The sequence below is a fragment of the Nyctereutes procyonoides genome, unplaced genomic scaffold, assembly GCF_905146905.1.
Source record: "Nyctereutes procyonoides isolate TBG_1078 unplaced genomic scaffold, NYPRO_anot_genome, whole genome shotgun sequence".
NCBI classification, from domain to species: Eukaryota; Metazoa; Chordata; class Mammalia; order Carnivora; family Canidae; genus Nyctereutes; species Nyctereutes procyonoides.
Window position 1 is genome coordinate 7,165,986 of NW_026575046.1, and position 13,266 is coordinate 7,179,251.

The 13,266-nt window shown below is 35.0% G+C and overlaps 1 protein-coding gene across 1 annotated transcript in view; it reads right to left on the bottom strand.

Moving 5' to 3' along the window:
* Positions 1-255: 255 nt before the first annotated feature.
* The window catches only part of LOC129509653 (cadherin-10), a 113,471-nt gene continuing 100,460 nt past the window's right edge, over positions 256-13,266 (bottom strand). Inside the window, exons 9-11 of the mRNA XM_055325461.1 lie at positions 9,884-9,992; positions 3,884-4,135; positions 256-1,242 (exon numbers count right to left, since the gene is read on the bottom strand). Coding sequence (XP_055181436.1) covers positions 752-1,242; positions 3,884-4,135; positions 9,884-9,992 — 852 coding nt within the window. The 3' untranslated portion in view covers positions 256-751. The remainder of the gene's footprint in view (positions 1,243-3,883; positions 4,136-9,883; positions 9,993-13,266) is intronic.

The following is a 13,266-nucleotide window of genomic DNA, read 5'->3' on the forward strand; positions in this document are numbered from 1 at the left end:
TGACAGGTTTTTCACATATCAGAAAACAAAAACTCACTGAAAAAAAAATTCTTACCTAAATCGCCGTAATGATTTTGTGCCCTTACCTGCATTCAACATCATTTTGTACCAAGATAGTACAGGGAGAAACTGTTTCTTCCTAGGGAAAAAAATGAAGCTGGAGACACGGTAGTTGTAAAAACTTGTTTATTTTTTTTAAAAATAAATACAAAAATATAAATATAAAACATTAGCAGATAGAATTTGATGAAATGAAATTGCACAAACGTTTGTATATACCAGGTTGCAAATCACACCTACTGACACCACATATACGTTTTGTTTTTGTTTTCTTTTTAACTTAATGTACAGAACAGGATATGCCTTAAAATTCTTTTTTTTTTTTTTCTTCTTCACCTTTTTAAAAAGCTTCATTGGCAGGGGGCAGGATGTGTATCTAAACAGAAGCGGCTTGTGTGTGAGGTGGCTCAAGGGAGAACTATCCTGTTCGTGTTTCTGAGATCATCTTTTATTTCTAAGATGGACAACACTGAATTTCCATAGCTTTGGCTCTTGGAAGTGATTAAAGAAAATTTCGTAGACAATTCCGTGGAGACATCCTACAAGGAGGGGGGGAAAAAATAAAGAAAAAGATCAAGGTCATGAATGAACAGATGAAGAAGTCCTTGGGACAAAAAAAAAAAAAAAAATCGTGTGCTGAGTGGCAGGATGCTTCTCCGGACTGTGGGCTAGTGGACGGGCCGCGCCCAGGTCAGGAGTCCCGGTCGCTGTCCCCGCCGCCGTACATCTCCGCCAGCTTGTGGAACCGCGGGCCCCACTCGCGCAGGTAGTCGTAGTTCTGGTCGCTGTCCGTGGTGGCGGACTCCAGCGAGCTCAGCGAGTCGGCCAGCGAGTCGGTGCCCTCGTAGGCGTAGGTGGCCAGCGAGTCGTAGGGCGGCGCCGTGGGGTCCAGGTCGTGCTCCTTGAGCCTCTCGTGGATGAAATCCCGCACGTCCGTGTTGTCGGGAGCCGTGGGAGTCCTCCGAGGGATAAACAACGTCTCGGGAATAATATCCCGCCGGAGCTTCTTCTCCTCCACGGCCGCGGGGTTGCGCAGGGTGCCGATGTCGAAGGCCTGGGTGTCCTCCTCCCCGCCGCCCTCGTCGTTGTAGCTCACGATGTTGTCCCTGATGTCCTCCTTGGACAAGATCAGCGGTTCTTTCTTCCGCTGTCTTTTCAGGGCTGCAAACAGTACGACTATAACTTGAAAAAAAAAGAAAAAAAAAAAGAAAGAAAGAAAAAAGAAAAGAAAGAAAGAAGATGAAGAAAAAAAAAAAAAAAAAAGGAGATTCATTAGCAGTGCACCTACAACACCAGAGAGATGAGGAGTGGAAGTGCAGGAGGGGAATGCAAGGGTTTCTGATTTATGTCTATGACCATCTGGGGGTATTTCTCAAATACAGTGAGACATTTTGTCTATTTTTCTTTTCTTTCTTTATTTCTTTTTTTTTTCTTTTTTCTAAGAACTGTTTTAAACTTAGCTCCTGGTCGTGCAGACATTATTTATACTTTGCATTGAAGGGGGACATAAGGTGTTGCACGGAAAATAGACGCAAATTGAATTCGGCTTCAAGTAAAACAATTCGGGAGGACAAAAATAGGCCCGTATTTTGCACATCTTCAACATGCTATTTAAAAGGCGGCATTCTTGACAGGACACACTGTTGGTATGGATTAAATGGCCTCGCTGATGGATTCACATAGTTGTTTTTGTTTTCTTGTATTGTTAAAAGAAGGGAGGGGCGGGTGACTTTCTGATTACACACTCTTAGTTTAGCAGTCTTTGAGGTTTTACATGGAAATATGTATCACAATGAGACCAAAAAGAAAGTTGTCGGATCGCATGGTGGCAAAGAGTGAATTTCAATTTCCACATTGAATTACCTATAGAAAGAATGAATGGACTTAGCTCGATCCATCTCAAACAACTGTAGATCCATGAATAGAAATGTGTATCATCCAGAAAGGACATTTCCCAACTTCCCTGAGAAGGTATCAATATTAATAATAATATAATGATTTTACTAATCATGGTGGTGATAGCATAAAAGATAGGAGAATGTTAATATCAAATTCCCCCTTGGCTGTATTAGCTTCCCAGTCCTCATTCACTATCCCCAAACATTTTGGACATGGTCCTTGAAAATTATGATTTGGGGAAACAGACGTGCATTTGATTAAACAAGGAAAGAGACAGAAAATATTTTACACCAGGTATATATATGATGAAATGCCTATAGTTATTTAGCTTTTTTTTTAGAAGAAACATTTTTTTTTGTTGTTGTTGTTGTTTATGATAGTTATACAGAGAGAGAGAGAGAGAGAGAGAGGCAGAGACACAGGCAGAGGGAGAAGCAGGCTCCATGCACCGGGAGCCTGATGTGGGATTTGATCCCGGGTCTCCAGGATCGCGCCCTGGGCCAAAGGCAGGCGCCAAACCGCTGCGCCACCCAGGGATCCCAGAAGAAACATTTAAAGGATATGCGATTTATTATCATTATGAACTGAATGTGTCCTCTTAAAATTCAGTTTAAAGCCTAAATCCCCAAAGTGATGGTATTTGGAAGTGGGGTATTTAGGGCATAATTAAGTCATAGGGTGGAGCCCTCATGAATTGGATTAGTGTTTTTATGAAAAGAAACCAGGAAGAGGATTGGGGTCGTCCATGTGGGGATACAACATAGGCAGCCATCCTGAAACTAGGAATACGTCCTCACCAAATTTGGAATCTGTCAGTGCCTTGATTTTAGACTTTCCAGCTTCCAAAATTATGAGAAATACATTTCTGTGGCTTAAGCCATCCAGTCTATGGCACAGTTACAGCAGCGTGAACTACGAGGATTATATTAGTATGTGAAGGGCTCTTAACTTTTGTTTTCCCTTTTACTAACAGGACAGTCAGGCTATCTGCCTTCAAACTTGTGTAAAAGGGCAAACAAGAGACTTTTTTTAATTCAGCAAAAAATAAGATTTTAATCCATTGGTAAGTATTCTTGACCTTCAAAGTGGCTAAAAAATAAATAGGCTACCACTAAGTGAGGGGAAAAAAAAAAAAGCTTATTCTTCAAGCCTTGGAGAAAATATGACATTTTATTTTGCTTTAGTTCATATTTTCATGCACACACATAAACTTGTGATGTAAAGATTCTAAACCTTAGATTGTTTATTGTCAGCTAAGTGTTCTTACCCAGTAAAAAATGTTCCAATAATGAGGATAATGAAACCTACTATGATTGACTCCAAAATCCAAGTTCATTTTACTGCTTCTTAAAATGTCAGATACAATGTTTTTTGATTAGGGTCATAGGAATATGCACAATAGTTTTAAGATAATGCAACAGGGGAGTAAACTTAATCTGAGTTTTCATTCAAAAGCAGTTAAAAAGCAATTTGCTCTAGGTTATAAAATCAAGTGTTATTGTTGTAGGGAAAAGTAAACCAGGTAAAGGGCCATTTTAACATTATTTCATTGGGAAGGTAAGATACTGAGTGCTTTATCCATCCACCATAAGATTAAAAACCTAGAAATAAACTTTAGATTTCCTGAAAAACTATAACTAATAGCAAAATACTTTGCCTTGGATGAGCCACTAAGCAATTGTGCAACCGTGGAAAACATTTTGGCTATCTCTAACTTTCAGTCTTATTATTTTAAAAAAAAGGTAATAACTGTGTGATCACATAAAATATTTTAATATAAACAATATCTCATCATTAACTTATGTCTATCTTAAATGTTGAAGTCAACTTGAGAGAAGGTATTTGAAAAATAGAATTTCTTATTTAAAAATACACTAACATAAGGAATCTAGGAAATAATCACATTTTCCTTAAAGTTTCTTACCCAGCAGAATGATGATGCAGAGGAGAATGGCGATGAGGGCCCCCGTGCTGAGGCCAGCAGGGAGCAGCAGGGCTTCCGCGCTGCAGGACTGCATGTTGCCTTGGCTGTCACAAGCACACACTCGGATGGTCAGCGTGCCTGTGCTGCTCTGAATTGGGTAATCATTGTCTGATATCACCACAGGCAAGAGATAGGTACTTATTTCATGTCTATTGAATCCATTTTTTCTGGTTAAAATTCTGGCAGTATTATCTAAAATAAATTTTAAAATATTACCAATGGCTTGGGACAAGAAAGTTCTCTCATCCTGATCTCCACGCTTTGACATACAAGTTAAAAATTATTTATGTAAAATACAAAATTAATACCGATTTTCCTATAGGATGCATACAATAAGATAAGAATCCACTGAAATGAGATAAATGAAATAGTTTGAGGAGTCTAAGACTGTCACTGCTTATTTACTAGATTTCCAACTTGTTCACAGATAAAGCTTTTGAAATGGTGGATTTTTATAAGTGAACATTTTCTGAAGACCACAAGGATAGTAGCATATTCTCAGAGTTTTCAGAAACCATAAATATGCATACCAAGAAAAAAATTCTAGTAAATGTTTTTGTTTATATATGCATATATGTTTATGCATGCCACATACACATAAAAGACACATTAATCCAATATTCATGAAGAAAAATATGAAGGAATAAATTTTATGTATAGTTTCACTTTTAAAATCAATAATGCACTCAAAACCCATCAAGAATCGCAATATATGAACAATGGTGAGCAAGCTATTTATTTATTTATTTGTTTGTTTGTTTATTTATTTATTTATTTAAAATACTTTATTTATTTATTTCAAAGAGAGTGTGAGCAGGGGGCGGGGCACAGGGAAAGGGAGAGAGAGAAAATCCCAAGCAGACTCCACATTGAGCACAGAGCTCGATGCAGGGCTCGATCCCATGACTCTGAGACCATGACCTTGAGCTGAAAGCAAAAGTGGGATGTGAAAACAAGACACCCAGGTGACCCCAGCAAGTTAGTTAATGTTTCTGAACTTTGATTTCCATCCATTAGAATGAATACAATATATAGCTCAAAGTATTAGGAGAAGAAACTGATGTAGAGTACCTCATAAATGCACAGATATAAGGATTTAAGAAACATAAGCATCCTACAACCTAGTATATCACTATAGATATTTTCTTTCTCTGATAACTCACCCAGTATCCTTAAATGGAGGTTGTGTAGTTAATAAAAAAAAAAAAAGATTTCATCTAGTGCTCTATAATCAATATTTTTTAAAAAATCACTATGTACTTGGATGATAAATTCCTATGCTGTTTTCCAATGCACTTAGTCTTCTTATGCCAATCCTGTAAGCCTATTTAAAATGCTAATGTAGGAAAGGGAGTGAATCGGGTAATGGCTACATCAAATGGGGCAGGAGAAAATAAAGGGTGACGATTTCTTGCAGATATAGTAGTTGAATATAAAGTAGTCATTTCCTAAATTATTAGTGAGATGTTATTTCTACTACATCGGTTAATTATGCTAGGATTAGCCTAATTAAGCTAGGAAAGAAGATTAGCAAAATAGAGGATGTACATAAGCAAATTTAAAAAATAAACTAATCCTGATAATTTTGCAGATTTGACTTCTCTTTCAAAAAGTATTACAATAATTCTTCCATTTTCAAATCTACACTGAAATGAGTATTTATATGCATATAGGCATATACTTTTTATTTTTTTAAGTTTTTATTTAATTTTAGTTCATTAACATAGACTATAATATTAATTTCAGGTCTAGAATTTAGTAATTCATCACTTCCTTACAACACCTGGTGTGCATCACAAGTACCTTTCTTAATCCTCATCACCTATTTCACCCACCCACTCATCTACCTCCCCCTGATAACAATCAGTTTGTTCTCTATAGGTAAGAGTTTATTCCTGGGTTTGCCTCTCTCTCTCTCTCTTTTTCCCTTTGCTCCTTTTTTTTTTTAATTTCACATATGGGTGAAATTACATGGTATTTGTCTTTCTCTGACTGACTTACCTCTGTAGCTCTACACATGTCATTGCAAATGGCAGAATTTCATTTCTTTTTTTGGTAGCTGAGTAATGTTCCACTTTATATATATACATATATAGATATAGATATAGATATACATAGATATACATAGATATATATCACTTATTTTTTATCCATTCATCAGTTGGGGGACACTAGGGCTGTTTCCCTAATTTGGCTATTGTAGAGAATACTGCTATAAATATCAGGGAGCATCACTTTGAATTAGTATTTCTGTATTCTTTGGGTAGATACCTAGCAGTGCAATTTCTAAATCATAGGATACTTCTATTCTTTAAAACTTTGAAGAACCTTCATACTGTTTTCCAGAGTGACTGCACCAGTTTGCATTCCCACCAACAGTGCAAGAGAGTTCCCATTTCTCCACATCTTCATCAATACTCATTCATGATAAAAACCCTCCACAAAGTAGGTTTAGAGGAAACATACCTCAACTTCATAGACACCGTATCTGAAAACCCACAACTAATATCATCTTCAATGGGGGAAAACTGACAGCTTTTCCTCTATGATCAGGAACAAGACAGGGATGTCCTCAGTCACCACTGTTATTTAACATAGTACCAGAAGTCTTAGCCACAGTAATCAGACAACAAAAAGAAATAAAAGACATCTAAATCGGCAAGGAAGAAGTAAAAATTTCACTATTGGCAGATGACATGATACTATTTGGAAATCTCAAGACTACCAAAAACTGGTTAGAGCTGATAAAAGAATTTAGTGAAGTTGCAGGACACAAAATCAAGGTACAGACATCTGTTGCATTTCTATATACCAATAATGAAAGAGAAATTAAGGAATCAATCCTCCCAAATCATAAGATACCTAGGAATAAACCTAATCGAAGGGATGAAAGACCTGTACTCTGAAAAGTATAAAACATTGAATGAAAGAAATTGAAGATGACACAAAGAAATGTAAAGGCACTCCATGCTCTTGCATTGGAAGAACCGTCGTTCTTAAATCTAGTACCCAAAACAATCTGCACATTTAATACTATACCTGTCAAAATACCACCGACATTTTTTTCCACAACTAGAACAATCCTAAAATTGGTTTGGAACCACAACAGACTCTAACAGATAAAGCAACCTTGAAAGAGCAAAGCAAAGCTGGAGTCATCACAATTCTGGACTTCAACTTATATTACAAAACTGTAGTTCATCAAAATAGTATGGTACTGGCACAAAATAGACACATAGATCAATAGAACAGAACAGAGAACCCAGGATTGAACCCCACAACTATATGGTTGACAAATGTTCAACAGAGCAGTAAAAAGTATCCAACGGGAAAAAGACAAGTCTTGTCAATAAGTGGTGTTGGGACAACTGGACAGCAACATTCAAAAGAATGAAACTGGACTGGTTTCTTACACCAAGTACAAAAATAAATTCAAAATGGATTTAAGACCTAAATGACCTAAATGTAAGACCTAAAAACCATCAAAATCCTAGAAGTGAACACAGATAGTAACCTCTTTGACACTGGTCATAGTAACTCTTTCTAGATATGTCTCCTGAGGCCAGGGAAACAAAAGCAAAGATAAACTATTGGGACTGTCAAAGTTAAAAGCTTCTGTATAGTGAGGGGAAACAGTCAACAAAACTAAAAAGCAATCTATGGAACGGGGAAAGATATTTGCGAATGACATATCTGATAAAGGGTTAATATCAAAAATATGTAAAGAATTTATAAAACTCCACACCAAAGAAACAGATAACCTCCCCCCAAAAACAAAACAATACCGCAAATAATCCGATAAAAAAATGGGCAAAAGATAAGAATAGACATTTTTCAAAAAAAAAAACAAAACAAAACAACATACAGATGGCCAACAGACACGTGAAAAGGTGCTCAAGCTCACTGATCATCAGGGAAATATAAATCTAAATGAGATATCACCTCACACCTGTCAGAATGACTAAAATCAACAACAGGTGTTGGCCTATGGGTATATTTAGAATCTTTTCTTTTTCATTTAGAATCTTCTTGCCTTATTCTTTTTTAACTTTTCAAAAGGTTCTAAGTCTTAATTTTGCCTACAACGCTTTTAATATATTGAAGAATAAAATGAAGTTTTACCCTAAACTTCAGGAATGAAAGAAATTCCAATCATTTTATTAAATATTCCAGAAAGTCATCGTATAATTATGCTTTTGATCTATAAGTTAGGGAAAAGTGTGGGAATCTTAAGAATTACAAGCTCCAAGTGTGGTATCACAGAAGCAGAAAATTATTTTTTTTTAAATTGTTACCATAAAATTGAAGTTTGCTAAGATGAAGATATAGATAAATACAAGGGTATTTACTCAAGAAGAGCAATAAGGTGATGTCTAGATCTTTGGGATTTCTTTCCAAATGCACCCAATAACAAAATAGTGAGTTTATGCAGGAGTGGGTCATATATGCCATCTGATTTTAGTGGTGTTCTATATGGCGACGTGTTCAGATTAATATTCATATGGCTTCAACTCTTGCTTTGAGTAACTCATAGAAGATCAAGAACTTTTCTGAATATAGGAAGATGGCACCACTTGTGAAAAAATAATTAAGATTAGCTTTGAGGTGTTTACCTAAATGGGAAATGCTGTGATAAGACTACTTCAAGTCTCTATTACCTTTTAAAATTGGGAGGCGGTTTGTTGGGATCCACAGCTCGGTTTAATAGAAACATAAAACAAATTAAAATACACTTAGAAAGAGGCGTAATATTGACCATCCAGAACTTGGGATGTCCAATCTAAGTTCTGTATTTAGGATCCCAGATTCAGCAAATAAAATGATGGGTGTTGTTTTGCTGATATTCTTGTGAAACTGGACATCTTGTATCCTATCTGCCAATTCTATGCTAATTTCTCCCATCACGATTATCTTAGATTTTCAGGGGGATGAAAACAGATATTTCAGACAGTACAATTTGGTAAACAGATGTTACCAATGGATGCCCTCTCTTCCACTGTTTTGTGCAGTTTCTGAGATATCAAATACTTCAAATAACAATTGGGTTAATGTAAAACTATCCATTATCTGAACCTTCTTTCTGATATTCTGAAGGTGACTTAGAGGCCATAGAGCAATCTGGCTCTGCCAGCATATACACATTGTTATGAAAGTATTATAAATATGCCAATGTAGCTATTAAATTTAAGAATAACTATACCTACACTGACTCTAAGACAAGTATGCCTTTTTAAGGAAGATCAGCTGATATAATTAATTTAACATAAATTTATGAAGGGGAAATGAGCTCTAACTACACACTTTTGTTTAGACTAGAATAATTACCATATTTTTTTAAGAATTAAGTTGTTCAAATTTTTTAGAATAGTAACCGTTTTCAAATTATTTCCTCTAATTTTTTGTCCTTTTTTGAGAATGCAAGAAATATACAATGTTGTTGTTGTTGTTGTTGTTGTTGTTTATCACAGAGACATTATAAAATTCACATATTGCCCGGAAGATAGTGTATCTTGCCCTTGCAACTGCTTCTGCACTTAAATCTGTCACAGGCTAATACTTCTATTTCTTCTAACCCATATCCCATCCATTTTTGGTTTTGGTGAATCTGTTGCTGCTAAATCTCACTGAAATTTGCACAAGGGCTCACTGAATTATTCATTTCTCTACCCCGTTGTCTGATTATTTCCAGCCTTTCCAATGTTTTCAAGATTCAATCTTTTCATTAGTATTCACATTTGAAACTTCTCTCAAGTATCTATTTTTTTGAAATTTAAGAGAATGAACACTGCCAAGCAAGAAATTAGTATCTCATTAATATCTGATGAAAACATTTTATGACACAGATCAATACATTAATACACCACACAAATGGTAATTGTTGCTTGGGGGAAAAGCTCTTGTTAACATCACTTTAAATCATAATGATGTTCTAAAATTTACCTTCATTATCCTGGACTGTGAAGTTTGGATTGACAGCAGCTAAACTGAAGAAAAATTTCTGTCCACCTAAAGGGTCATCCTTGTCTACTGCACTTATAGTCTGTATTAGCTGCAGAAAAGAGAAAAGAGCGTGTGTATCCGGCTTCCATGAGTATAATCTGCTTTACAATATGTAATTTTTTAAGATTCAATTTTGCCTAAATTTAAAACAGTTGATTTTCCTCCTTGTGCATGTATCTTTGAGTTGTTCCACCTCTTTTATTATTACTTTGATTTTTAAAAAAGATTTATTTATTTAAGAGAGAAAAAGAATGTGAGAGAGCAGGAGCAGGATGGGGGCAAAGCAGAAGCAGACGTCCCTCTGAGCAGGGAGCCTGACCTAGGCTCTATCCTAGGATTCCAGGATCATGACCTGAGCCCAAGGAAGACTCCCAATTGACTAAGCCACTCAGGTGCCCCTGAATTGATACATTTTTTCCCCATAATTGTGGCAACCTGTTTTATTGGAAATGAGTCAAAATGAACTTGTCTCCAGTAGAAATAAAATAGCTAGTGTTCATATGTAGAGGCAGGGGAGATGTTTTTACCTCCTTCTTGTTGCCAACTTCTGATTTCTATTTTAACACATACTTCCATGTATAGGGTACATATACATATGGATATGGATACATCCATATATGGATATGTAAACTGTAATAACTTCTTACAGATATAGGTAATGATGTGGCCATTACATTCTCTGAAATTGTTCTGGTTTATAAAAATAAACTGAAATTATAATTTGTAATCACAATTGAAAATGCATATTTAAAAAAAAGAAAATGCATATTTATTATGAGATAATTACATCTCCTATTTTATTTTATTTTATTTTATTTTTAACGATTTTATTTATTTATTTATGAGAGACACACACACACACAGAGGCAGAGACATAGACAGAGGGAGAAGCAGGCTCCATGCAGGGAGTCCGACGTGGGACTGGATCCCGGATCCCAGGATCACTCCCTCAACCGCTGAGCCACCCAGTCATCCCTCATTTCCTGTTTTCAAAAACCATTACCTCTACGTTTAAATTTCTACAATTTTGTGTCTATATGTGTGCTAACATATAAATCTTAATGGTAAAAAATATATAAACATAGAAGTCTTATTAAGTCTACTATCTTTCTTGATGTTGTTTCATTTATGTCATTTTTAACCTTCAACTTGTAAATCATTATTTAAAAATAAAATCTCTTAGACTGCTCAATAAACAAACAAAATACTTTGACTTTAACAATGTCCCTACCTCTCTCCCTCCCTCTCTGCTTCTATCTCTGTTTCTTGCTCTCCTTTCTTCTCAATATCTCCTATATATTATCCATTTCTTCAACATCATAAGTAACAATATTATATTTTTACAGTTTATTAATTTAGATATAGCATTTGAAAAGACTAGGTTATTTCATATATATGTAAACATTGATCTGGAAAAGTTTATCTAATGGAGGGAAAATTTAGAAAAATACTGTGATTATGGCTTTCTTCTTATCAAAAGTGAAAACTATCAAAGAATGGAGAGACTTTATAGATAAGCACAACTTTTTAAAGGGAAGGCTTAAACATTATGATCTCCTTTAATAATAATGGTTCACTTTATTTGCATTGTCCATAAAACTACAGTTTTTAAATTCAATATATGTATGGCAAAAGGTCATTTTATAAAGATCATCTCTGATTTATTTTAGGATAAGAGACAATATAAGAAGTTATCTGGTAACAAAGCAGAAAATGTAACACCTTTTACTATAAGCAGATCACTTCTTTGAGCATAATGATTAATATTATACAGATTTATATGTATCATAGAGTTGTGTACTTATTTGCATATATATCCATTTTGTCCTTAACTTATATGTATAACAACATTTTACATAATGTTTTGCATATCTTAATTTTACAAGAGAGCTTCAGAAGTTTTTATTATTATTATTATTTTAATTTTTATTTATTTATGATAGTCACAGAGAGAGAGAGAGAGAGGCAGAGACACAGGCAGAGGGAGAAGCAGGCTCCATGCACCGGGAGCCCGATGTGGGACTCGATCCCGGGTCTCCAGGATCGCGCCCTGGGCCAAAGGCAGGCGCCAAACCGCTGCGCCACCCAGGGATCCCCCCAGAAGTTTTTAAATTTATGTATTGATACCTATATAAATGGTCAAATTTATGCTTAACTAAAAGGAATATGCTTAACTGCATTGGCTTATTTAACATGGTGTCAATATTTGGGTTTTTTTTTTAAGATTTTGTTTACATATTTGAGAGAAAGAGAACATGAGAAAGAGAGAGATCACAAGCAGAGGGGAGGGAATAGAGGGAGAAGCAGACTCCCTACTGAGTAGGGAACCCAATGCAGGAACTCTATCCCAAGACCCTGGGATTATAACCTGAGCTGAAGGCAGACACTTAACTGACTGAGCCACTCAGGCACCCCTGGTGTCAATATTCAATGAAAATATTTTTTTTGATATTTTGTTGATATAAAAGATTTCAAATTTAAAATATTATATAATTATAAAAAATTAAGAAATAATTTTAACTTTTCTATATTTAGTTTTCTTTTAAATTACCTTATAAAATAAGAGTGTGACAAATTTTAGCTACTCCCAATTTAATTATAACCCTAACCACTTATTTCAAAATGATACGAGAAATAATATTGGATCATACAAAGGTAAGTGTTTATCATCTAGGAATAAGCAACTGAAAAAAATATTTAAACTTTGACTAATGAAATTTTAGTGGTAATTTAAGATCATACAGAAAGCAAAGATTTATTGCTGATGGCTTATCTAGCCAATACAAAACCAAAAATTATACAAAATAGAAAATTGTATAAAAAGTATTAATTAATACCCTTAAGAGGTACCAATGAAGTTATAAAATCATTATCCGACTGACTTGTTTTTGAGCAGTCTAAAAGATTTTATTTTTAAATAATGATTTACAAGTTGAAGGTTAAAAATGACATAAATGAAAGATCAAGAAAGATAGTAGACTTAATAAGACTTCTATGTTTATATATTTTTACCATTAAGATTTATATGTTAGCACACATATAGACACAAAATTGTAGAAATTTAAACATAGAGGTAATGGTTTTTGAAAACAGGAAATGAGGGATGACTGGGTGGCTCAGTGGTTGAGGGAGTGATCCTGGGATCCGGGATCCAGTCCCACATTGGACTCCCTGCATGGAGCCTGCTTCTCCCTCTGCCTATGTCTCTGCCTCTGTGTGTGTGTGTGTGTGTCTCATAAATAAATACATAAAATCTTTAAAAATTAAATAAAATAAAATAATAAAATAAATAAAATAAAATAGGAGATGTAATTATCTCATAA